Source organism: Salarias fasciatus, chromosome 20 (assembly GCF_902148845.1).
Source record: "Salarias fasciatus chromosome 20, fSalaFa1.1, whole genome shotgun sequence".
Lineage (NCBI taxonomy): Eukaryota > Metazoa > Chordata > Actinopteri > Blenniiformes > Blenniidae > Salarias > Salarias fasciatus.
The window spans coordinates 11,283,508-11,309,698 of NC_043764.1; the positions used below are offsets into that span (position 1 = coordinate 11,283,508).

Below are 26,191 nucleotides of genomic sequence, written 5' to 3' on the forward strand. Positions count from 1 at the left end.
ATCCACGTCCTGTCATTTGTACAAATTCTCATTGATAAAGCTGAAAAATAGATCACTAACATCAGCTGAATGTGCATCTGGAGCAGTGAAAAGAAGAATTTCCTTTTTTTTTTCTTTTTTTTTTTTAATAAAACATGCTGAAATGCTTCACTCTCAATATTTTGTTACCATTAAATATAGACTGATGTGTCACATATATCCAGTTGGCACATCTTAAATCAAGCCATCTGTTGTAGACCTATAGAATGGGTCTCTCTCTCTCTCTCTCTCTCTCTCTCTCTCTCTCTCTCTCTCTCTCTCTCTCTCTCTCTCTCTCTCTCTCTCTCTCTCCTGTCTCCCTCCTCATGCTCCTTGAATCCATTGTCCGGATGGAAACGTGCCTGGGATAGCAAGGCCTTGCTTTCGGCACACTTCTTTGAGAATTATTTAAGGCTTAGGAGTTTCTGTGAAATGAATATTTGATGTGGAGGACCTGAGCGTCTCCAGACGAGCCCAGAGCAACACTTCAGAGAACGACTAGGGTGAGGTGTACGGCTCCCTGCTTCAAAAAACACACACTCACACATACACAGTCTCACACACACACACTGCCTCATCCACTCATCACCATACCCTGAAAACACAGCAGACGTTTTATGGCTGGTTATTGAATGAAAAGGTCTGCCTCGTAAAGTCTGGAGGCTATCCAATCTGATCTTGGATGCATGTTGCCTGAGATTCCTTTTATATGCCATTTTCACTCACCCTTTGGCTCAGTTTGATCATTTTGAAGGTGCCTCATAATAAAAAGGAGTGCTTTTCTCCGCTTTGGTTTTGCATCTATTACTCATATTTTCTTATTTTACCCCCCATAAGATTTTCCTCTCTGTCTCATTTTATTTCATGTTAAACTGCTCATATAATGACACGATTTAACGCTGTATGTTTTATACGGCAGGAAGAAGCCAGGTAGTGTAGGAGGAGGCGGGAGCTGCAGTTCCGCATGCTGCCACAAGAGAGCAGCGTTGAGTCACTCAGAATGCGTCTTCCTCCATGGCATGATTTTTTTTTTAAACTCTGATCTTATACTGCCCCCTGGTGGTTGATTTGGTTGGTTCTTTGCAAAATGAAGCACACCAACAGGCTCACCTGCACAAGCGTTTGGATGCTTGAAGACTTTTCATGGTCATTTTTATTCTCGAAGGTTGTTTTTGTCGTGTCATGTCAAGTCATGAGCAACATTATGCCCTACGTTTTCAACATATCACACATTTTTCTGATTTTAAAGATATTTCCTTGTATTAAAGTTAGATACGTTTTCCACTAGATATCTGTAAAAGATGATAAAAATGTCATATCTAATGTCCTACATTATAATTGCAGTAAAGACTGGTAAACATCACTTGTTTTATGATTTGTGATTATAAATATGATATTGCAGTTTTTCATATTTTATATGATGTTAAAAAATCTAAATTAAAACATTAATCAGATAAGCCATTTTCTTGGGCAAAGGGACAAAACACACGAGTTAATGTAAGTTTCTTTAGGTGGTGTCACCCTGTCTTATTGTTTTTCACAAACTTAGATGAGCTGCGTCTGTTTCAATGTGTCACACAGCCAATTTTTCGTGTCTTCTGTGATTATCAGACAGTAACTCACCATTATACACTTTGGAAGAAACAAAAAAAAAATCACCATTTTACCAATGCTAAAATATTGCATCTCACAATACATGGCTGATCTTTATACCAAGAAAATAAGTATGTACAAAAAAACTGAACTTTGAGAAAGAAACTTCACCAAATAACTGTATTTCATAACTTGCAGCTTAAAAAAAAATCTAAGTTGACTAAAGTCTTTGCTTATTTCACAATCGTGTTGTGTTATTCAAATCTCACTACAGAAATCTTTCTGGTTCAAGCTTTTTCTGGAGAGTTTGCATGTTTTCCCTGTGCATCCTCTGGTTTCCCATCAAACGCTAAAGAAATGCATCCGTAGTTAGCTGGAGACCTCAGGCTGCTTGTAGCAGTAAATGTGACTGCAGACCTGTGCAGGGTGTTTTCTGTTTAATCCAGCTGGGGTTTGCTCCAGCAGGATGAGTGGATGGATGTCAAACAATAACACTAGCATCCTCCATTCTTTTAGTGATGAGTCAAAATCAAAATCTGCTTTGTCTTTTTTCAAATAAATAGTGTTGATGTCTGTATTAGGACTATGGTTTCATAGGATTCTTGATAAAGAGGTTATATTGCATGACTTAATTCGGGACGTAGACATAAGAGACTTACTCATTCCAAAAATGAAACGTCTGCGTCTGATCAAATATTGATCATTAATTTCTGCCTGTATTTGAACTGGATGTCAGTTTTAATGGAGCCCTGTGAGACCTTAATATCAGCCAATACTGCACTTTAGCGAAGATGCTATTGGGTGGAATGATAAAGTTTTATGAGGAAAAGCCATTGTTGCTACTGACAGGATGATTCATATGAATGCACTTCACAGATGCATCAAGCAGATACGTGTAATTAGAGCCATCTGAGCCACCGGTACTCTGAGGAATTAATCTCATGGACTTTAACAAGCCAGGGGCTGCCAGAACACACACAGTTTATTATGTACTTACAGATGCCAATAACATAAGGGGTGCTGATGCCTTACAAACACTGCTTTCTTTTCTGTGGCGCTTAATTTGTGACGGACCATGATCTTAACTGTTTAACCATTTCAGATATTAGATTTCACTTTGAAATTAAAGAACTGTATAAAACTATACTGTCTTTCTTGTTCCTGCTCTTCCTGCTCTGTCTCTTTCTGTTTTCTGTTATTGTGAATAAAAATCAAAACTGTTGCATAACTTGAACTTGCAAAGAATGATTGCTCAGTATTCGCGTGCAAACTGCAAATCAGAAAACATTCGGAGAAAGACATGAGCTGTGAAATGCCTTTTGCAGTATTAAACGCTTTGGACTAATTTTTTTTTTTTTTATCAATATGCACGGACATGCTCAAAGAAAAATCTGGATCAGGGATTTGAAGCTCCCGGGGTTGTGATTTAAAATCTCTGGGACCCAAAGCACTCCCAACCTTCACAAACCTCTCAACCTTGAGCATAAATCACTTCAAGATGTCTACAGAGCCACCCAATCACAGCCAATTAGGGCTGGTTACAGGCCTGTAGAGTTTGCCCTTTTCAAAAAAAGGGGAAAAGGACAAGAGGGAGACTGGGGATGGATAGAAGACCCGAGAGAAGCTTGTGCAAAGAAAAGTAACAATGATAAAAGGTTGCATGGGTGTATGATGTCAAAAAAAAAGGTGTTGCAGTTGTTGTCGCTCTGTACGGCTGTCTGCACAGAGCCATGCATGCTCTGTGAGCTGGGCTGGGTCGGAACGAGCCAGAGGACTTACGTTATGAACAATAGGAGGAGGCTCCTTCCAGACGGGAGTGCTAAAAAAGAACATCTGTATGGGATCAAGACAACAGAGACTGAAGGAGAATTAAAAGGTGGGAGGAGAAAGAAAGGGAGGATTTTTTGGCGTCGCACTCGAAACTGTGTTTTGGAAAGTACAACAGCACGGACTTCTCAATCAATAAAGTGAAGGGGTCATGCATCTCAAAAGTAAATGAGAGACAAAGACGGGGGAAATTACTGCAAGGCCTCACTGAAACACCGAGACTGTGCCACTTCATTGTTTCTGCAGTGTGCGTTCAACAACACAAAGCTATGTTTACAGAAACGCATTTTTTTGGGTTTGCCAGAAAACATTGCAGGAACAAAGGAGGTTGATCGCTGTGCTTTCTGTTTGTATGTCTGTTTTCCTCAGTAGGATGCGTCACCGGTCTCATGATAACATCGCAATGGTGTTCACACACATTACTGAAAAAGAGTGATTGATCACAATTACTCATGCAAAAGTCATGGTGGTTCTTGAGTTTTCACTGAAAATAAAAAGTAAGGAAGATACAAACATTTCTTTTGATTGCCTCCTTCAGTTAGGTCTGTGTTCGGGATGTAAACCTGTTGTTTTGTTGTTGCAGTGTTGCAGTGAGCTGTCTGCAGTGTTTGGGTCAGTGTGTTATGCTCACGCACCAGTTTGGAGGAAGATGCTCTGTCATTTGGATGTTAATATTAGCAAGAAACAATCAGAGTAGCGAGTAAACAGGAGGGCAGAGATAGCCCAGGATTGAACTTTCTTCTGCTTCGATAAACAGCAGTTTCTGAAATAGTGAGAGCATTTGGTAAAGCTGAGGCTGAGTAAGAGACAACGCAGCTCTTCAACTGTGCTCTTATACGTCTAATATAACAAGCAACAGACTAAAATAACCTTCTGCTTCAGTGACCGTATCGATATTTCCAAAACAGTAATAGACAGCCCTGCAGCTGTTTTCACAAACACCTCATGCAGCAAGTGACAAGCCAACTTAAACTACGGTCAATGTAACTGCTGTAATCATTTCATCAGCTCTCTAAAATGTCTTTTCTTTTTTTACTTGAACAGATTTATACTGATTCTCAGGGAAAATATGTGAAGAAAGAAATATATTTCACTGTAAGTGAAGAAGCAAGAACTCCAATCTGTTGAAGTATTGGTGGAGATGCAGCGCTGCTGAGAATGTGGAGCGATGTCCTGCTGGATGCGAGCTGCTTTCCTGTGTGGCTCATTTTCAGCCCTCATGCCGGACAGGCTGGATCGTGGCGCTGCCCGGGGATTAAAATGTGGAAACACTTGGCCCGGTCTGTCTCATTTCACACGGTCTCATGAAACCTGCATGGAAGGCAGCGCAAGCCACGGGGTTAAAGGGCGAGTGGAAACCCATTCCCATGTTTATCTTTCATGGATCAGAGTTCATCACTGGGTCTGTCTCCACACTTCTGGCCACACGGGCCAGGTCGGACGCTCGCAGGAAGCAGGGGAGGAATTCAGACGCAGGAATGTTGACAGGCAAACTGGAGAAACGGCAGCGGTGTCACTGCGACGGACAGCGTGGACTCAAATCATCACGGCCTGGGAAAACAGAGCATCCTGAGCCACACCCTGCTTCCACAAATGAAGAGGAAAGCAGGAAGGCCTCGCCACCTCCAGGAATGTTTGTTGACAGTTTTGTCTTTATCACGGTGCCCATCTCCTGGCCTCCCAGCTGACCTCTGCTCGGGCTCCTCTCACGGCACACACTCACAAAACATTCCTCACAATGAGAAATAACATTGAATTTATTAAAACTGCTTAATTTGAAAAATAATAATAATAACTCCAATTCTGCTGTATTAGTAAGAGTCTAAATAGTGTGGCAGGGAACAAAGAAATTGTACTTTATTATTGCATTTAAAGAGATATTTCAGGAGCTTCACTTTACTGCAGATGACTTTCTACTCAAACTCCTCCATTTGAGAACTTTTATGTTCTCCAAAGACGTTAATTTCTTCCCTCAATCTCTGTTAGTGACATTTTGAGGTTACGGAGAGAAAACGTTGAAAGTTTTACTACTGATCATGGTATATTATTTCGAATTTAAGACAAAACTTACTGCTTCTCTTTAAAAAGTGTGAAAGTCATTTCCCAAAAAAATCGTGCTTCAGCCAAGTTATTAGCTGTTCAGTTTAGTTTTTGATGGAAAATACAGACAACTGAGCCATTTGGAAATCATCCACATAGTGTTACAATACCAATATTCCTGATATGAGTGTGTACACTCCTTTCACTTCAGTATTAAAGAACCATTCAGAATTACTTTTACTGAACTTCTTAACTTTTTTCTTTAGTTACAAAAAAACGAAGTGAGTAACGTTGAAAGACTCATAAAAATACAAACAGAAAATCCAGAGTTCCCCAGGGGTCAAATTCTCCGCTACCATGTGCTGATCCTCGTGATGCGCTGGCAGTGCCCCTCCACCACACAGCCCGTCTTTGTGCATATCAACCAAAATAAGTCAAACGAAACGATCAGAATGATGAAGGGAAGATGAGAGAAATGATGCGGGAAAAAGTGATAAAAGTAAAAATGCTTTAAATTAACATCATGCATCATAAAAACATATTATCGTGTCAAGAAGAATCTCATAAACATGAACTGGAAATGTGAGGGTTAATATTCATTGTGCATGGCGGGGCAGTGGTTTGCACTCTCTCCTCACAGCAGGAATGTAATGGGTTCAAATACCGGCTGGTGTGTGTGGGTGTGGTTGTCTGTCTCGCTGTGTTTGTCCTGTGATGGACGGGTGACCCGTCCAGGGTGCGTCCTGTCCTCGCTCACAGTGAGCTTGAACTGGATCCAGCACCTCGCAGAATAGAAGACATCAGTGAATGTTTCCTGTTTTTATTTTCAATTTGCTCAGATTGAGATTTTCTTCTATGGCTGCCTTGTTGCACTGTTGATTTTTCCATATCAACATGGATATTGTTATATCAACTCTATTAATATACTTGAAGCATCCTTGCCTTTACATGTCTACATTGTCACTTTTTTGTCATTCAAAATTCTTTCCAATTGTTCCATTTACATGAATGCTGACTCACGAAAGAAATCAGATCAATGGACAGGTTTTTTTATGCATTGAGAAAATCAGCCTTACAAGGATTTCCACTGTGATGTTGGTAGTTTTTTGCACAAAAAAATCCCACATCAGAAATTTACTTGAAAACTCATCAGCATGGAAGGTGGATTTTCTTTACCTCCAGGCACGTTATCTTCTCAGGGACGCAGCATTTTTCCAAACACTGTGTAAAAACCATCCTCTGGTGACATTATGTAACAGACAGGCAAACAAATTCCATGGGAAGCAATTATTCCCATCGTAAACGTGATAACGCCGCCTCATTTGATCTCAACTTCAATCTTAAAGGAACAGTTTAACCAAATAGAAGTGTGTGCATGACATAATTTTAATCAGATTAGAGTTCAGTTGGATCACTTTCAGTCTTTGTTATTTATTCATTCGTTATACTCACTTTATCAAACAGGCTGGATCGCGAACACAAGGTCCTAATTGGCAAACAAAAGACAAGAAATACAATTTCTTGCATTCAAATATTAGACTTAAACTTATACGTTTAATGCATTTAAGCGAACGTGCATGAGTGTGTGTGTGTGTGTGTGTGTGTGTGTGTGTGGTCTGTTGATGATGTTGCCACCCTCACCACTGTCCAGCTGCAGACTCTCAGAGCGCAGCATTGCACTCGGTCGGGGCGCTCTCTTCGCCTGACCACCTGAAAGAAGTCAGCAGGGAACGAAGGAGGCAAAGCTGGAAGATGTAACTTCAAGTGTCTCTTTAGTGTCTGGTCTGGAAACATTTCAGGTGACGGGCCGGAGAGCCTGTTCCCGCACACGAGGCTGACCTTGGCAGCGAGCGATCGCCCTCATACGGTCGCATTGTTTGACAATGAAAACCTCCAGGCAGACCTCAAACACCCAGCGGTGGAGCTGCAGCGCTTCCAGATGTGGGTTGAAACAACACATGGAGCAGTGAACACCCCTCATCCCACCGCGGCAACATGCTGCACATCTCTGCATCAGTTTGTCTTTTCTTTTTCTTTTTTTCTTCCAATGGGGTTTGAATTTAAAACGGCATGTGCGTTTTGTGGAGTGATGTCATTGCATAAAACCCGCCACATGTAGTACGTGTGTGTGTGTGTGTGTGTGTGTGTGTGTGTGTGTGTGTGTGTGTGTGTGTGTGTGTGTGTTTACGTGCAGTTGCACGCATGACTCACCGTTGGCCGTTGCAGTCATCGGTCCGGGGAGACACAAAAAAACGGCTGCCAAACGTTGTGTGTGACGCCATGTGCTTTTACAAGCCTCTCAGCTACGTCTGTATGTACACAACATGTAGGAGGGTGGAGGAAAGTTTCCTGTTTACATTTACTTTTTTTTTTTTTTAAAGAAAACGTCAAACTACTTTAACATCTTTCTGCAAATCTCCTCTAATCCAAGCTGAAACCACTTTTTCTGAACAACTTTTCTTTATCAAATATGTGTTTCACATTCAGATATTATGCTGGTGAACTTGCTCTTCAAAACAAAACTGAAAAAATGTTTATATTTGTAACTTTGTCTTTGCTTGCAAAGGGATCACCTGAAATTCCATGAAGTGCAAGAATGCCTGTGACAAACTTGTAGTTTTTTTTCCACATTTACTACAATCATTTGAGTCGAGTCTGCTGCCAAGTTTACAAGTCATTATCTCATCCTGGTGTCTGCGGTCCATGTGCACACGCACAGTTGCAGAGGGAGGAAGCAGGAACTGTTGCTTTGGGGGAAATGGGTTAACAGGAGGCACTTTTCAAAAAGGGGGTGTGGAAAAAGCAAGAGCGGACGGCGGCCGAAGGAGCGGGGGCATATAAAGAGAAACAGAACACAAGCCAAGCTTTATCCTTCTCACTCAGACCTCACAGGAAACCTCCAGCTCCCCCGACCCTCAACGCTCACCTTCGCTTCCCACATTTTTCACTTCCACAGTCCGGCTGGCTGCGCTGAGTCTGACCACAGAAGATGGCTACATCCAACTGGAGAATGAATGGGCTCTGGAGGAGGATGGCTGGAGTTTTGGTGCTCTGTACACTCTTACTCAGCAGTGAGTATCGTCTAATAATTAAGTATAACATCTAGTTTGGAGGCTTTTTTGTAATTATCATTCAAAAAACCCAAGTATTCAACCTGAGATGTAGGTAGTTTTTGATGTACCAGGCATTGCACAGTGGTAGCCAGGATTCATTTAGTATTTGTGCATCTAACTCATTTTGTTTTATGAGTTCTGCCTTGAGGTTGCAGCACACAGATGCAAACAAGCATGCCTAGTGGTGGGCTGGCTGGAGATACAAAGGGTCCGCTCTGTAGTGGAAAATGCAGTTAAGAGTCATTACGCTTTGCATCCTGCTGCACATCTGGGTGGGGCGACCATGTGCTTGATTAAGTCCAAAACAGTCAAAGCCACACACATAGCAGAGTACTGAAAATATGCCCATGTTTTCCTTCAAAAAATACAGAGTTTGAGCTCCATGTGGGCCACATGTGACAAAGTGACCACATAACACACGTGAATCCAGGACAGGGCTAAAACAGTTCTCTCCTCACGCACGCAAACAGTAGTAGTGTGTGTGTGCTTGTGTGACTGCAATTATGTGAATGTGTGTGTACTCGCTGGGCAGTCCACTCCACATCAGTCTGAGGCCTGATGCTAATTGCAGGGTGATGTGTGGCTTGGATTGTGTCGCTGCCTCTCTGGTTGGGAAAGCAGGACTACTTGTAGTCCGGCCCACTGTCATGACTTCTTCAGAGCCAGATTTGCCCCTTTCTGAGGGCACAGGGGCAGCGACCTTGAGAAGACCAGGGGGAGTATGAAAACAACTACAGATTTAAGGAAAAACAATGTGGCCGAGGAACATGTTCATAGTTTGTACAATCAAAAGCCATGCCACATGCCGTTTCACTCATTTCCATGAAAATCTAATTACACAGGGAACTCCCTGTCAAACCAAGCCACCTTTTTATTACATCAAGTAATCACAAATTTCCCTTCAGGGTATTTTTCGATTCATACAGTTCAGTACACTAGTGCTTTGAAAAAAAACAAAGAAAAATGATTACATTTATTGAAGAGCAACAATAAAGCAAAACCTCTCCCTGGACAGACAGACATGCAGCAAATGGAAACTTGTAAGAGCTTACAATTAGTTGTCTGTGTGTGTGTGTGTGTGTGTGTGTGTGTGGGGGGGGGGGGGGGGGGGGGGGGTGCCCTTGAGTGTTTCTTTTATTTGACATGTACACAACTACCACTCTTGATTTCAGCCTCTGTTAGTCCTGAGCTGACTTGCTTCTGACTTCTATATTGAGAATGTCACAAGGGTGTCTTCTGGAGTCAGCTGACCCACCCTCAGCTCATTACCACATCCGACAGCGGCCCTGCGAAAATATAGCCCTTACATGTTGTTGACGCTTGTGTCCAACTGGCATTAGGGTGTGAATTTACAAAGGCTCCGTCACACATGGCACGAAAAGAAAAAGACTGAATGGGAAATCCCTTATCCATATGCATCTTTCTAATAGTTCTCCCATCCTGTGGTGATCATTTTAGTGCTGAAGTGACTGATTCAGTTTTTATTGTCTTGTAGTTTGCTCAGCTTTCACCAGCAGCAGCAGCAGCAGTAGAGGGACTCTCTGTGTCCTCGCCGGCTTCTGTTCACAGTATGGGCCTATGTGGCAGGAGCGCTATATGTGTCAGAGGTTTGACCCCGGTGACGTCAATGCCGCATTCAGACAGTCTTAATGTTTCATGCTTCAGGATGGGTTTTATGGTCAGAATCAAGAAGTCTCTTTGTCATGTCACTGAACTGTGCTTCTCATTATGGGATTTTCGTGGATCAGGAAGTTCAATCAGTGCTCAGAAGGATTTAGAGCCCAATTAAGTGGAATGAGAAGGTTAGCCTGTCTAAAAATTAGAAGACAGAAGGGGAAATAAAAATCATTCAAATCTCTTCGTCTCTCTCTCTCTCTTTCTCTGATGTTTCTGAAATTGAGAATACAGTTTGCTAATGTTACTAAATCCCTGGATCTTCTTTTTATTGAGACAAAGAAACACACTCAATCTCACAGTGGACGATGTTGGCGATAACAGATTCCTGTCCTTAAGTGGACCAGATATGAATGATGAAAGTCATTAACAGAAACTCACAGTGTTGAGGGGCATAGTGCCTTACCAGATCTCTCATGTTTGCAGCGATTCACAACCTGCAGGAGTTACAGTTATTTGGTAACTTCTACATTTAGTCACATTTCCTCCAGATTTCCAAAGGTGAGCCAAGGACAGTCATAAAATCACAGCTGAAGTATGTTTAACAGTGAGATGGAAGCGGCTTGTGTACAGTTACTGCAGTAATGCGTGACTAATCATGACACTGTTCTGCCTCAGACTTCTCATAATCACAAAAACATAGTTTTTGTCTTCACCCTTTGTTTTAGCAAATCATTGCTTATTGTAAAAAGCTTGAAACGATTTGAAGTACCATGACAGAATGCTAGTGTGATGGTAAGAGGGACGCTTTTTCACTGTTATTTTTTCATTTACGGAAAAAGCTGGAAATACTGGGGTTCATAAAGTGACTCAAGCTCAAGCTGAAGAAATTGTCTGTTTAGATTTAATAGAAATGGGACAATAAAAGTAAAAAAAAAAAAAAAAACAACAACAGAAGAGTGAAAGGCTGAGTGTATTTGAAATTCTTCTTTCGGCCATTCATTTGCCTTTGTTCACAGATAATAAAACATTTGGATATAAGCAGGTCAGCCATCCTGACTCTACCACAAACGTAGTTTACACTCCTGCTTCCCAGGGCTGCCATTCACAAGCTATGCAGGTCTGCAAATATGTAGCGCTGAACCGGGCAGCGGCAGCAATGTGGGATGATATCATTCAACACATCTTGGAGTTTGGAATAAACTCAGAGAGAGAGAGAGAGAGAGAGAGAGAGAGAGAGAGAGAGAGAGAGAGAGAGAGAGAGTTTCGGGGGAAAACCCAAGCTTTCAATCTGCTCTGGAATAGGCTGAACAACATCTTGTCTCACTTATTTCAGCCTGTCATCCACAATGACTGTTTCTGTTGCTTAGTCAGGGCCTCGGGCAGCTCAGGGGAAGCTGCGACAACCGTTGTGCGAATACACCACATCCAAGTAAGACGTTCAAACGCAGATAGAAAACTTCCAGATTTTCTCATGTATTTGTATGTTAAGGGTGGCGTAGCGGTTTGCACTCTTGCTAAATTCCAGAGCTTGGTGGCCTTTCTGTGATGGATTGGAAATGTTTGAAAAATGACAAACAAAACAGTGAATTCCAATAAAGATGATGTGCAACAAAGAAAGGTCAAAATATCTCCATAAAAATCAGGAGAAGCACACCAGAGAGTGAAGATCAGCATTGACAGACAGAAGATTGAAATGTTGTTTCCCAGACAGCAGATTGGTCCATGCCAACACAAACATGGGCAGAATATTGCCACTCTCTTTCTCATGGCCCTCAGCTATTGACCAGCATTCCTTCAGTCCCAAAGCTGTGACGGTGAAGTTTGAGTCACGTCATCTGCTGGAGGGTGTGGGTCTTTTATATAAGCCTTGGCAGATAGCGGTCTTATGTCAGGCGAAGGGTGTGTGTGTCCACTTGGGCCCCGGAGTCATGGCTGAGGAGCCGCGAGAACTCGCAAAGTAATTAAACCTGGAGCCTGCGTTCTGTTAGCCACAGTGATTCCTGCATGTGAAACTTGGGTCAGACTGCAGCTGAAATCATGAAAATATTCAAACAAACTCCGCCTGCCGTCAGCGTCCGTTCCGTTACCTCATCTGCGCAAGGAGCATGGCATGAGTATACACGTTACAGCATCTCATGAATCCGTTTTTTCTTTTTTTTTGGAGGCAATCAAGTTCCAAAGAAAACATATTAATGATGAGAAAACAAAACCACTGTCGCCACAACCTAAATGATCACCCGGGCAAAGGAGGAACGGACTTGACGCTGATTGTCTAGCAACAGTGTTGACCTTGTGAAACAGCCTAAATTAAAAGCAGAAGCTGTGCTAGCGTTCGCTCCTTCCTGTTCCAATTACTGCTGTTCTGTTGAGCGTATTGTTCCCCGTCCTCCTGGCACCCTGCTGCAGCTTTACAGCTGTTGGGTTTTTACCACCTTAAAGAAAGGAGAGGGAGGGGGGCTCGAAATCTGTCTGGTAAAGCCTCAACGAAGCTAAGAAATGTTCAATATCTGATCAAATCAACCCCGCCTCCCCCATGTTGTTCAACAGACTCAAGATTAGCACTGAACTCAGAAACAACTACTTCTCATCTGATCTCTCAGCTTTTCTAACACCAAGTCACCGTTTCTCCTACTTCCTAATTCAAAGTTAATAAGTCACATAATCTATACTGGATAACCAGGCTGGGTGTTCCTTTTAGGGGGGATATACTGCTGACCAGGGGGATAAAATCATTTAATGAGCACTTCCTGGGGCCTTTTAACGGCCACAATAATGGCTCCTGGTAATTAATGTTCAGTCAATGGCAGGTTGTTGTAAAGGCATACTTTATACGGCCTAATTGAAAACACAAGTTTGAGTCCTTCAGCTGTTTTTTTGGGGCTTCATAGGTTCCATTGCTCCTTTATTTGTTTGTTGAATGACTTAGAATGTAAATATGTAAATAAATAACCTGTCATGGGCTTCCTTCAGCATCTGGAATTGGACGATTTTGAATTGAAAGCAGCGGTAGAGAACAGAGATGGATTTGTAGGGTGCAGTAGCAGCTCGGTTAGGAACGAATCATTGAACTGGTGAGGTATTTTGGTCGGGCAAAGTGAAAGCCACCACTTGTGCACATTGTAATCACTACCATCGTAGCTCTTGATGAAGGTTCGCTGTTCACAAATCACAGTGACGCCCGCCATGCGTTTCCTGGATTTATTATTGAAGCAAAAATAACAGTAATAATCAACAGACTATATCAGAGCTGACCCTTCATGCTTCACACTCAAATACCTCCAAATTTCACTAAATCACACCCCTTGACTCAATCAGAGAACTGAAATTGTGAAATGGAAACAAACTATGAACAAAACACTTTGTTTGGCTGCTACAGTCATATTTCTCAACCTTCCCCTCCCAATTTGCATCTTTAACCCCGGTCGTATCAGAACCAGATTGTTTCAGGCTATAAGTTTCAATATCCTTTTACAACCTCTTTCCTCACACAGTATTTTAAAGCGGCAGCTGGAATCAGTCCACGAACATCTGCTGACGCCGAGGTCTGAGAAAGCGGCGCGGCTCGCTCTCGCTTTAAGCAGCTGGTGTTTTCAGTTCTTTCTAATCCACTAAGAAAATGGATGAACTGTTTTGGAAACACGGGTTTTGAGTTTCAATGGTGTGCTGAAACTATTTTAATGAGTAAATTAGTGGCTGAACAAAAACAATGGTCAGCGGCTGCCCATCAGTCATAATGTTTCCCTTTTTTTTTTTTTTTTTTTAAGGTCGCTGCTTTCTACCTCAAGGCTTTTCTCTGGTCTGCAGGATCCTTAAAGAGTAAAAAAGAAACTCAACTTAAAGCAACATATCCATTCAGGAATATTCAGCTAAGTTAAAGTTTCCCCATCCACCCACCACAGTGCGAAGGACAGAGCCCGCGTTGTATCCCCACCGCAGTTATTGTGGTTGTAATCCCACTCCAGGAGTGTGTGTCTGGTGGTGTGTTATCTGTCGTCTCAGGGATGTTTGCCTGCGCAGTTCGGAGGGGTCACCGCACGCCGCGTGCTGTGACAGCCGCATCCTGTCATAGGATGTGCATGGATAACATTCCTAACCTGTTGTTAATTCCTTTTAATTTTTTTCTCAAAACTATCTTGTGTTTTGTTTGAAAACACCAGGGGCGTGAGCACGGGGGGGGGGGGGGAAAGAGTCAACTTTTGCCACCCGACAGCGCAGAAACATAAACAGTTCTCACATTTGAAGACCTGAATGGTTTCGTTCCCCAAATATTCTCATGCTTCATTTTTTCAAGGATGCATGACAATAGTGTGAAGGTCAATTGTTGAGGTTTGTATTAGTTTTTTCTTGCAGCCTCATAAGTCAGGATAGCACCCCTATAGCACAGCAAGACAATTCCCAATTGGAGTGTACAAAATCTCCCCAAAACGTGTAAGAAATTATGACTCTATATCTCTGATGGACCTGTACGGGCTGTACTGGGCAGCTGGGATCGGCTCCAATACCCAACGAAGACTCAAAGTCAGATAAAGTGCTGTAGAAGATGGATGGAAGTGCGGCTATATCATTTGCCATATAACCAACCACATTCACACTGTTGGTACTTTTACAACTATTCTACTGATAATGCTTGCAGCAATGACTTTTCTAAGTTAGTGAAAATAATCCTCTTCTGAGCTGAAACTATGCCTATAAAGCTGGTGCGTTGCGCTGTACAGTATTTCCTGGAGGATTTATGGGCCCAAATGAATTCCGAGTTTAAGCTGAAGTAGCATTTCTCTTAACAAAGAGTGGGAGCGCAAAGCAGCGAGCGGGGACTTCGGGGTCCTCTGCGGACATCTGGAAAAGTAATGGAGGCAGGGCGGGGCTCATTATGACATCCAAGGTGTTGTCTCCGGAGTCTGGGTGGAGGTCAAGTCCAACTCCCAAGATTTAGGGCTGGGGCTCCTTCTCCTTTCTCATGATGTTACTGATTTCGTAGCTCAGCACATATGCAGGGAGGGAGGGGAAAGGCTCCCTCAGGAGACGCACCGCAGCTGCAGCACACTTCCCCCCTCATCCAGGCCTCCTCCCTATTCTCCCCAGGGAGGAAGCAGGCCTCATCCTCAAATACCATAAAGTAAAGAGCCGCTGTCCCCTGCACAAACTCTCTGGCTGTAGCCCCTTAATAGGGTGTGACAGTGTTTGTTTTTGCTGAAGTCTCCTTTTCTGTCTTCATCCCAAATTCAAAAGTGCAAATGGCAATTTTAAAGACGGCTCCAGATTAGGAGAAGATTGTAAAAGCCCAATAAACAAGTGAGACAGCAGCATAGCAGAAAGCAGTTAATGCAAGGTCAGATAGCGGCACTCGAAATATATCTAACCTCATAACACGAGCACAAACACACGCACATGAGCCTCTGGGGTGCAGTCGCCTGTAAGCCAAAACCTGGGAAAGCATTTTGTGCAATCTGCAAATGGGTCTTGTTTCAGACATAATCAAAAGGACTTTTTTTTTTTTTTTTTTTTTCAGGAAAAGAGATCCTAAATTAAACAAAAAGAAAAAAAAGCAGGAGACAGTAGAGCATGATGTTAATGTCAAAATGCTGTAAATAGCTTTGGCAATATACAATTATCTTCTGCGTCATATCACCGTCTGTGGGCGAAGGAAGAGTTAAACCTGGACAGTCCAGCACTCAGCCACACCTGCAGTTCATCTGAGAGTCATTTGTGAAGCATTATACCACTGTTCTGTCCAGCTATAATCCTAAACTCAGTACATTTCTTCATTTGAAAAAGTTTCAAATGAGTAAAGCATATGTTCCCTCTTGTTTTTGAATGATGAATTCAATCCCCCTGAAGAAACTGAGCTGTCTGCTATCTCTTGCTTGCAGGATTGTTCATGAGAACGTGTTTTTGCATATTGTAAGGAGGAGCTGGGAGGATTCCTCCTTGAGGATGACAAGTAAAACTAGGTTGTCTGGGAGTAAAACAAACCGAATGTTTAAAAAAAAAAGAACAATCTGGTTTCAATTACACTTTAAGCATAGACGCTGTTGTTAAGACATGCCCAACTCGCTCCACCACACCAATGTTGCTTACATTTGGTTATTCATGCTTTGGGAATGTATAGTCTCCATCTGAAGCTGCTTTAAATCAAACGCATTGAACAATGGACAGAGGTCTCGTCTCAGTATTTTTCACATGAATCTGTTTCTCCATATAATCACTCACAATTAGCTGTGATGTTCTCGACGGACTCCAGAGGGACTTCGATGGTTTTATTTTTGGACTTGATATTTACGATGGTCACAGTATGACTGTCTTCAGCAGTTTTTTTTTTTTTAAAGGTCGCCGGTGTTTAAAGTGAAACATACGAGTTGCAGCTGTGTCCTCCAGCTCTGTAGCTGCGACACACTTCTACAGAGGGCCGACAGCAAAATGCTGCGGTCCTGTCCGTGAACAGAGCGTCTTGAAAAGGTGTCAGCTGGAGTAACGCCGACACACATGAAGCATCTGAATAATTTCCTTTGTCACGTCCTGATGAAGAATTTTCCTTTGTCGAAAGCCAAAGGAAGTCTTTGAAACGTCACTCACTCTTCAGAGCCCATCCTCTTTAGGTCTTTACATCAGGCAGGCACGGCTGCACACGTCGTCAAAGTCTGGAACACCCACATTAAAAAGCTTTAAGGAGGACAGCCAGGGCAGGAAAATCCACTTGATGAAGTCCAGCAGTGAAATGAGGAGTGAAGGGCGAGATTTACTTGAACTTACGGGGTTACACAATCTGCAGTCTTGGCCTTTATGCTCTATGAACCCTTTCCAGGCTCTTGAGAGGTTGTGTTTATGGAGTAGAAGTGCTATGCATGTTTCCCTGTGTTTGTGTTGAGACTGGAGGTCCTACAGACTCCATGTTGATACTGAGGGGCCGCGCTGGAAATGCTGTGAGATTTTTCACACAGCTGTCTGAGGCCTCTGTGTCCACAGCGGTGGAGAGCTACTGTGTGCATAACGCTTCAACATGTAAACATTAATGGACTTACTGTTATTTTTAGAAAAAATATTTTAGGGGGAGTCAAAGAGCTTTAAATCATGGGTAATTTACCTGTGTGCACGCTACTGAAAACTAATTCCTCTTATATTATTGCTGTAAATGTCGGTACTGATTCGCTCATGCAGTTCACTTTAATGTTTTTTGTTTTTTGGGGGGGAAGATGCTCTAAAATGTCAATGCCATCAGTTGTACAGAGAAACAGATTATTGAGCAATTGATTGAGTCAGTTCAGGATTAGTGAGAGGAGAAAAACACGTGCTTAGGAAGACAGCAATCATTACAGTAGATTTGCTAACCCCAAAATTAAGGAATTAAGGGTGGGTTTTCAAGCAGAGTGCAGAGACAGCAGCTCTGCAACTCTTTTCACGTTCATCAGGAAAAAAATGAGCAAACAGAAACTTCATTAAGTGTAACTACTGCAGTTTTATATGACATCATTCAACACAATGGCATTTGTGAATAAACTAAATAAGTCCATTCTTAATCATATACTTGGTGAAACTTTTATTGATAAGCGAGGATCTTTGTTAAGCCATTAGAATGGCGAACCGTTTTTGTGTAGCTCTTAGTGATTAATTGAAGACTCTGATTGCACAGTAAAAAACATTGGCCAGTTAAAATGCAACATTTGACCAGATTTGGACAATTTTCAAAGTCCATTGATAAGATTTACAAACAATGCAGAGGTCAAGCTGATGTTGTGCAGCCTGGTACACGGTGCTGGATACATCATGGCCAACTGGGGGAAAACTGATGTAACGCTTCGTTTTGTTTGCATTGTTTACAGCTCAAAATAATGTTGGCACTTTTTTCGAGATTGTGCAAAATGGCAATTGTATTTACCGGAGTGCAAACACTGACTTTCACATGTAAACAGATTTGATAATGAAATAAATAACCACCGAGATGCACCAAACACAAATTTCCTCCAATTTAAGCTGTTTCTGGAGAAAAGAGTTTTGGATTGGTTGGGGTGAATTAATTACATTTTAGATCCCTATTTACGCCACTTCACTGAAACTAGAATAGATTCTGCATTTCTGATCCAAAATGAAGTGCTGTTGGGTTTTTTGTTTGTTTTAAACATCTTTTCCTGATTGTGAATGTGTTGCTAGAAGGTCAAAACCTTTATGCTGAGCTGTTCAGTGAAATCTGTTGCTTTAAGTGTGAATACCGCATGTTCGAATAAGGGCCCTTCGGAGCACGTGCCAAATTGGTTCGGTATCTTGGAGTCGGACGTGAGGTTTGACTCATCAGGACAAGCTGCTCATGTCTCCCCTCTGCCTTGATCTTATCCTCACAAATATTTCACTGAGCACATATTTTAAAGATCTTTACACAAGAAAATTGTGCAAGTGGGCTTTAATCAAAATCTAAAGAGTTAGTGGCCGTTTAAGGATTGTTACTTTAACCAAACTTGATAACTGCAGTGCATGAAGTGCACTTATTTAAATAAGTTGTGCCTCTGCTCAGGTTATTTACCACAATCCAACAGTATATAAAGCATCTGCATGTTTACTTTTTTTTTTTTTTTAATCTTGTGTATTTACTGATTTTATGTTGACATAATCAGATTGACAAAGCATGGGAGCAACTGGGGTACTTTACTTCAACAACAAGATTATTCTAACTGTGGATTTGAAGTCACTGATTGTGACTGATAAAGCTAGATTGAACTATATAGACCCTCCAGAAAAACGCGAGCAAAATGTCTTGATTATGCGTACTTAAATCCCAGATTATGCGAGCTAAAATGCTTGATTATGCGAATGAATATGCAGGGTTTTTTTGGTATTTTATGCGGTAAAATTGCGGACAGTTGTGAAGTATGCTGTGAAATATGCGAAAAGATGCCAGATATGTAGGTTACCCACACACTCTCGCATGCACAGACGCTCGCTCGCACGCACGCACGCACACACACACACACACACACACACACACACACACACACACACACACACACACACACACACGCACACACACACACCACTCCATCACATTCATTTTATATTAGTTCGTTATTTATCTTATATTGTTACTCACCAATGCTCATCAGTGGAACACACACACACACTTTATCACAGGTTTTAGCAATTGCACAAACACACAGTGTGTGTGTGTGTGTGTGTGTGTGTGTGTGTGTGTGTGTGTGTGTGTGTGTTTGTGTGTGTGTAATTGCTAAAACCTGTGAATAAACCGTTCCATACGGTGTATCAAATGAACTGGTTTCCTTGTTAACTGGTGACTGACTTCCTTTAGCACTTCCTGCTGTTGCTGCGAGCAGCAGCGGATGTTGAAATCAGACTCTTTAATGGTCGGACAAGGCTTTTTGTCTGGTTTTTAACATCTATCAGCAACAAGGGACGTGAAAGAAACCCAGTCAGCAGTTAATAGGGAAACCAGTGATTCCAAAACACCGGCTCCGCTCCGGTTTCTGGACACTTCTTCTCCGCTAGCCAGCTGCTGCGTTCAGGTGAGTGGAGCTGCTGCAGATAACTGAAACTTGGTCGTTCACATAAAGGCAGCGGTGACAGCTGGACTCAGGAGACACTCAGGAGACACGTGAAGGAAGCGTGGACAGTTTGCACAAAGTAGCGGCTCTCAGACAGCTGTGAACCGGCTCTCATCATTCACTTAAAATAGCCGTTCAAACGAACGACTTGTTCATTGAACGTCACAGCACTTCAAGCGAGACCATTTCTTTTTTTTGCGGTAAATGTGAGATTATTGCGGGAATTATGCGCCCTTTTGGAAAATATGTGGCCCCTGCATAATCAGCGGCAAAACAGTGATTTATGCGTGAATTCATGCGATCGCATAATCGCGTTTTTCTGGAGGGTCTAACTATAGCACTGTATCAGACATTGAAAAATACTCTTGCAGCCCATAGTATAACATTCAGAAGACTTGTGGAAATCCATGAGAAAATGTGAATATGATAATGTGTTCCCAGATAAACAATGTTTAAGCTGCTCTGTCTCACTCTTCTAATCCTTGCAGGTGAGGTGATTTGTCAAGATGATACCACAGATGCCCCAGATGCCCCATATGCACAGTCCACTGCTGGTATATAAGCTGCTACATATTTACAACTTAACTGGGCTTTTTAAGATTGTTAATCTATGCCTTTATGAAAAGATGCCACGGTGATGTGATAACCGACAAAGCGGTGTCTTTGGTTTTCAGCTGCAGCTCCAGACTCAACTGCCACTCCACGTGGCACTGATGCCCTAACCGCCGGTCCCACTGCTTCTGCTGCCCCCGGGGGCGGCTCATTCACTACCATTCTTGTGGCATTCGATCCCAGCAGCCAGGACGGAGACACTAGAGCAACCACTGCTGGATCAGATGTTGGAAACGTGGCTGGAGCGGCTGTCGTCGACTCCGATTCTGGGAAAAATGTTGGAGTAAGTGCAAAACTCCTGCAAAAGTTACCACAGATGTTTCATCACAATGAGATCAAAGTCACCGTGATGATTACAAACTACTTTCCAGACGCAAGTAATGGCTCTTTTCAAACCAAATGATACAAATTGCCACAAGAACAACAACGTTTCTCCACCAACACATCGGTCAGACCATTTATATGCCTCTTTAGATCAATGTGCTCGTAACAATACCCCTCCTAATTGGCTGAAATCATTGTCAAGCTATATTTAACGCCACACTGAAATAGAAGAGATCTCATCCCTCCTACATTGTGGTGACACTTCTCCTTTCTGAAGGCCTTTATCAGGCCCCCTGCACCCAGAGGATGTGGTCTACCTCGCGTAGATGGAAGTAGATGACTGCAGCTGGACGGCTAACAGTTGGAAATGTGGCCCTGATAAAGGCGGATCTCTTCTCAGACATTCCTCAGCCGTTATAAATCGTGAGACTGTGTTCTTGGCGGGAGTCAAATGAAGTGGAGGGGGTGACGTTTCCTCTCTTGCTCTGGGGTCCCTGAGCCACTCGGGTGTGGTTTCATTTTCCAGGCAAAAAGCCTTTCAGACGCACTCAAGTTTTATCTCAACATGAATGGGAGGAACATTTACAGCACTTCAAACTCTTGTCATCTCAGTTAACCATTACATGTTCCTGCACAAAGTTTTTTCTTTTTTTTCATTAGTTTCAGTTTTAAAGTGCATATGATTAACTACGAAGTCAAAAGGGCACAATGTCTTGCACCGAAGGAGGAAAAAAATGGTAATTTATTAGGCTTTGGTAAACAAGAAGGAGATGGAACATAAACTGTGGATCAAATAGGTGGATGAGTTTTTTTGACCTCATTCAAGCTACATCAAAAGACTGTATTTTGGAATTAAATGTTAGATCAAAACCAGCGCATCAGAATCAGATCTGGGAAAACATATCAAGAAAAGAACTGAACAATAATTGGAGATTTCTGATAAAAGTATCGTCTGATCCCAATTTCTTCACCGGGCTTTGCAGTTTTTGTTAATTCATGTAGTGGTTTCACGCGGTCCCTGAGCTGAGATAACGTTGACATTGCTTGGACATGGGCCTCTTTAACCATCTTCATCACGCTGACAGCTAAGATGAAAGAACTATTTGAGTTGGAGGATGGCGCCGACGGCAAAGTCTCCTGTTTTCTTTTGGATTTGGAAGTTTAAATTTGTCACACCTGCACCTTTTCTGACCTTGCTCTCGCCTCTCAACAGAGTGAAACAGGTGACGACAGCGACTCCTCCTCCTCCTCATCATCATCATCATCGGGCTCCTCTGTGTTCGTGGGAATCCTGGTCAGCGGTCTGCTTGCTGCCCTTGCGATCACCATCGGCTACTGCAAATGCCAGCGCAGGCCAGAGAAGAAGGGAGTGAAGCTGGTGAGCAAATGTTTCTGTATCTCCCATCAAAAAAGGATAAACCACACGGTCAGCAACTCACGCAGTCATTCGCTGATTTTTCATCTCTTATTTCTAATCTGAGCTACTTTCCTCGCCGTGACCTTCGCGCGCTCATTATAAATAAACAACTTCTGCGGATATCTGCAATCACGGGCCTCATTATGGGTCCGTGATGACTTTGAATGAATTTCCTTGGGTAAGGTCCGCGCTGTACACAGCATCTGAAATCAAAACAGCACCATTTCCCCTTTGAATCGACGTGTGCCAGTGTTTTAATTAGGGAATGTTGCTGGCCGGCCATCAGAGAGAATAGGCAGAGAAAGAGAGAGCGGGCCTCATCCAGAGACCCACGCCCGGCTTTATTCATCTGCACAGCACGCTGTTTTTCATTTACGAGCCAGACGCAGCTGTTCCTCTGCACCGCTCACAACACGACATGATAGAGACCACAGGAGAGGGTGTGTTTGTTAGGAACTCTGGAAAGGTGTGATGTGTTATTCAGCACATCTGTATGTCTTTGTCTGCAACTCTGTGCGTGAAGAAAGAAGAAGAAGTCTTATATGTAAACAAAACTGGATGCATTTATTTGCAGATCTAATAAACACAACTTCCTTTCATTGCTGCTTAGTGCAGTTTATTGCAACATATATTGCACTTATTAAATTAGTTTTGATTTGAAGAATTGAATTTTATTGACTTTTTTTCCATTATGTGACTTTTTAAAATGAGAGATAATCCCATTTCAGCCCATTAATATGAATTAAAATCAATCTGAAAGAGGAAAAGTAACCACTCATCTCATTAAATGTGTTATGCAATGTGTTTCTAGCTGCATTTTATAATTTGTGACCGAGAAATGTAACTTTTTTAGTATCACGTGGTTGAAATCTTATTAACAAATAGTTTATGAACAATAAAACACAGGGAACATGTTAAATGTCAATCCTAAGACATTTCCCACTTACAAAATCCCTCAAAAGTTGTGAAAGGGCCATGTTTGCCAATGTTTCACATCCACTCTTCTTGTAACAACAATTTAATTGGTCTCGGAAGTTTGGAGAGAAACTGTTGTTTGTTGCCTAATTTTTTTTTTGTCTGACGTAGAAGCCGCTGGATGTTCCTGGTTGAAGTTGTCCATTGTCTTTTTTTTTTTTTTTTTTTAACATTTCAAATGTTTTCAGAGACTTTTTCAGCAGGAAGCATGTAATTAACAAAGATGTGGAGTTGTTAAACAAAACATGTTTCTAAATGATTTCTCTTCATTGCATTTTGTTTTTCTTTGCGTTTTACACATCATCTGAACGTGTTTGGAATGGAGACTTTAACATCAAGATGCTGCACTGCCATACACATGGATAGAGTTTTGCTGAAGTAGCAGCCTTAATGAGGTTTCATGAGAAATTGTTTGCTACTCCAGTAATGTTTTGACAGTCTGTAAACTGTAAACAAAAACCAGATGTGACCAGTAAAGATTTGCCTATAAATCCAGATATTCGCTACATAAATAACATATTAGATGTTGAAAGTAAGGCATTTTCTTTATTTTATGAAAAAACAAGAGCTCAGCAAATCTTTCTAGAAAGTTGAGACAGCGCCAACATTGTTGCGTCAACTTTCTCTTGTCTTTAACAAGCTGCTGGTTTGTGTTGTATCTGCAGGCAGAGGAGGCCTATCCAGTAGACCAGGACAACCAGGGGAACACTCTCGTATCTGTGGCCCCTCTGAACCCCCCTCCCGAGACCCCGGAGAAGCCCAGCGCCAACGGAGAGTCCACCGAGGCGGCCAAGGCCCAAACTCCCCCTCCCACCAACGGCCACTCCACCGCCAAGGCGGCGGACACCGAGCTGTGAAAACGCCCGAGAACAAACGCGGCCCGGGACCTTCTCCCACAAACATAGCCTCCTAACACACACACACACACACACACACACACACACACACACACACATACAATACATCTCTGAATCCACTCTCCCCCCACAGCTACGTGGACATCAAGGACTAAAACAATCTGATATCCCCACACACTCCTGTTTCTTTACAATCCTCTCGCCTCCTCCTTTGGCTACGCGCCTCAGCGGGCTCCAGGAGATCTAGTCTGATGACGGCAGTGATGACAGAGATGAGTGATGCTGACAATGACGAAGGCTCAGTCCCCGGGCCGTTGACGGCGGCCAGGCCGGAGGCGAGACGCAGGAGGATGGAGTGGAGCGCTGGAGGTGTGAGGAGAGTGTATTTCCGCATCAATCAGCACTGGCTGCCACGGTGACTGCAGCCTCTGGAGCAGCTGAGGCTCTGCGTGACGCCTGGTTTAAAACTCCAAAACCCTCCACGAGCGAAACAAAGCATCAGCACATCATCGACATTCTTCCTTTTGTTTCATGTAAAGCCACAGCAGACAGACCCACACTGCCTTGAACTCAGAGAATAAGCGTCGTCTTTCGTGTCGTCTGACTGAGTTGTTGTGTTGTGAATGTGTGTGTTCTTCTCTTATGCGTTTACTTGCGTCTGTACTGTGCGTGGACTGTATCCATAAGCTTCTTTTGCCCACTGTACTGTACGTATGTGTGCCTGTGGACGATCCCGTGTGTTTTATGTGTGTGTGTGTGTGTGTGTGTGTGAGTGATTGATAAGTCTGGTTGTTCATGTGAAATTAACCATGAAAAATGTACAAATTTGTATTAAAAAAAAAAAAATCTGATGGCTCACCGAGTTGCGGTTGCTTGTTACAGCGAGTCTGACGGACACGTTTCAGATCGCAGTTTTCTTGAGGAAGGGAGACCACAAGGGTTTCTCCAGCGTACCGCAGCAAGCTGAAGTATGATCTGACAGGAAAACAAGCAGTCGCTTTATTACCATCAGTTTCAACAACAAACTCAAGAAGGTTTCAGACCCAGAGCCTTTTACTGTCCATCCTTTAATAAGTGTTTTTCTCATTTCAGTATTCTGTATATGATTTTTTTTTTTTTGTACTATCAGTATTCATTGATGTCCTTTTTGATATTGTTTCTAATCATTCTATTTTTTGCGAGCTATGTGCCAAAGACTATCATTGCTTTACTTAGAAATATACTTTATGGCACTTTCAAGGCCATATTATCACATGTTCAAGGGCTATGGATGAAAAATGCATTGATCGGCCCAAATCTGTGATATCTGTTTGTTTTTTTTTGCCTTGTAAATATAAGTAATGTGTTTTTACTGACATACTTGAGAAAATGAAATGACAATTGGTTTTATAATAACTCTTCTGATACAAATGGGATGTCTGACATTGACTTCTCATTTTTAATCCATCTTGTGTTTTTTTTATTGTTTTTTTCACTGCTAACATTCGTGACGGTTTGATTTTACTAGCATCCTGCAATTTAAATTGGATTTAACAAGAAAGGAAATAAAAAAAAAAAAGAAAAAAAAAGATGAAAACTGAATAACTTTGTATGCACGTCATGTTTTTTTAATTTCTTGAAAAACAGTGTTCCAGCGAGTGAAAGGGGCCACAGAAACACGGAGACATGTGCACTTTGGCACTTACATACATCTGTTCTGCGACAACACATGGAATTTAAATCCCATACTGGCCATAAGGCCGCACAGCTGCTTTACATAAGCAGTAGTAATGACGTCACTTCACACTGTTTTGTCTCTGGCAGTTTGGGCGGGGCGGCGAAAAACGTCCCTCAGCTGTCTTCTCCTGACATGATCTCAAGTCGGCTCAACATCAACACGCCATTCCTCACCGAGCTTAAACGGACGTTCTGAGATATTCAAGAGTTATGCGTTCATATATTGTATCTCCCTCCCGAACATATACACGACAGCGGGACTTCTTTATTTCATTTTCTCATCCCTATTTCATCCCAAGATCGGGTCCCGGGTGAATTCCTGCCCTGCCCTGCACCCCTCCCACACCCTTCAAGGAAAATATTTCCTCAAGGCTATTAGGCATGAGCTGTACTGTAGCGCAGTCCTGTTGTCACAATAAGCCACGATGTGAAGGCAAACATACACTGGACATAAATATATTTGGTTTAACAGTCAACTACTCTTTGGGGATTTCTAGCTGCAGCATAGTGTAGATTCAAAATGTGTGAATCTCCTCA

At 42.4% G+C, this 26,191-nt stretch overlaps 2 protein-coding genes across 3 annotated transcripts in view; both read left to right on the top strand.

The window, feature by feature from the left end:
* plxna2 (plexin A2) overlaps positions 1-26,191 on the top strand; it is a 226,627-nt gene that overhangs the window by 186,445 nt on the left and 13,991 nt on the right. The window contains exon 33 of one of the 2 annotated variants that reach the window (XM_030118346.1): positions 11,414-11,468. The gene's annotated coding sequence lies outside the window, so the exon portion shown is untranslated. Of the gene's footprint in view, positions 1-4,233; positions 4,245-11,413; positions 11,469-26,191 lie in introns of those variants that run through there. The other variant, XM_030118347.1, reaches the window with a different exon arrangement.
* Positions 8,310-24,853, top strand: cd34 (CD34 molecule). The gene is made up of 5 exons (XM_030118349.1): positions 8,310-8,549; positions 20,242-20,307; positions 20,428-20,648; positions 21,903-22,067; positions 23,747-24,853. The coding sequence occupies exons 1-5, from the start codon at positions 8,468-8,470 to the stop codon at positions 23,936-23,938; spliced, it is 726 nt and encodes a 241-aa protein (XP_029974209.1). The 5' UTR covers positions 8,310-8,467; the 3' UTR covers positions 23,939-24,853.

What these genes read in the sequence shown, in the direction of transcription:
- cd34 (XM_030118349.1), top strand. Translation starts at nt 8,468, where the DNA reads ATGGCTACATCCAACTGGAGAATGAATGGGCTCTGGAGGAGGATGGCT. An exon ending in ATATGCACAGTCCACTGCTG is followed by an intron (nt 20,308 to 20,427) that starts GTATATAAGCTG and finishes TTTGGTTTTCAG; the next exon opens with CTGCAGCTCCAGACTCAACT. An exon ending in AGAAGAAGGGAGTGAAGCTG is followed by an intron (nt 22,068 to 23,746) that starts GTGAGCAAATGT and finishes TTGTATCTGCAG; the next exon opens with GCAGAGGAGGCCTATCCAGT.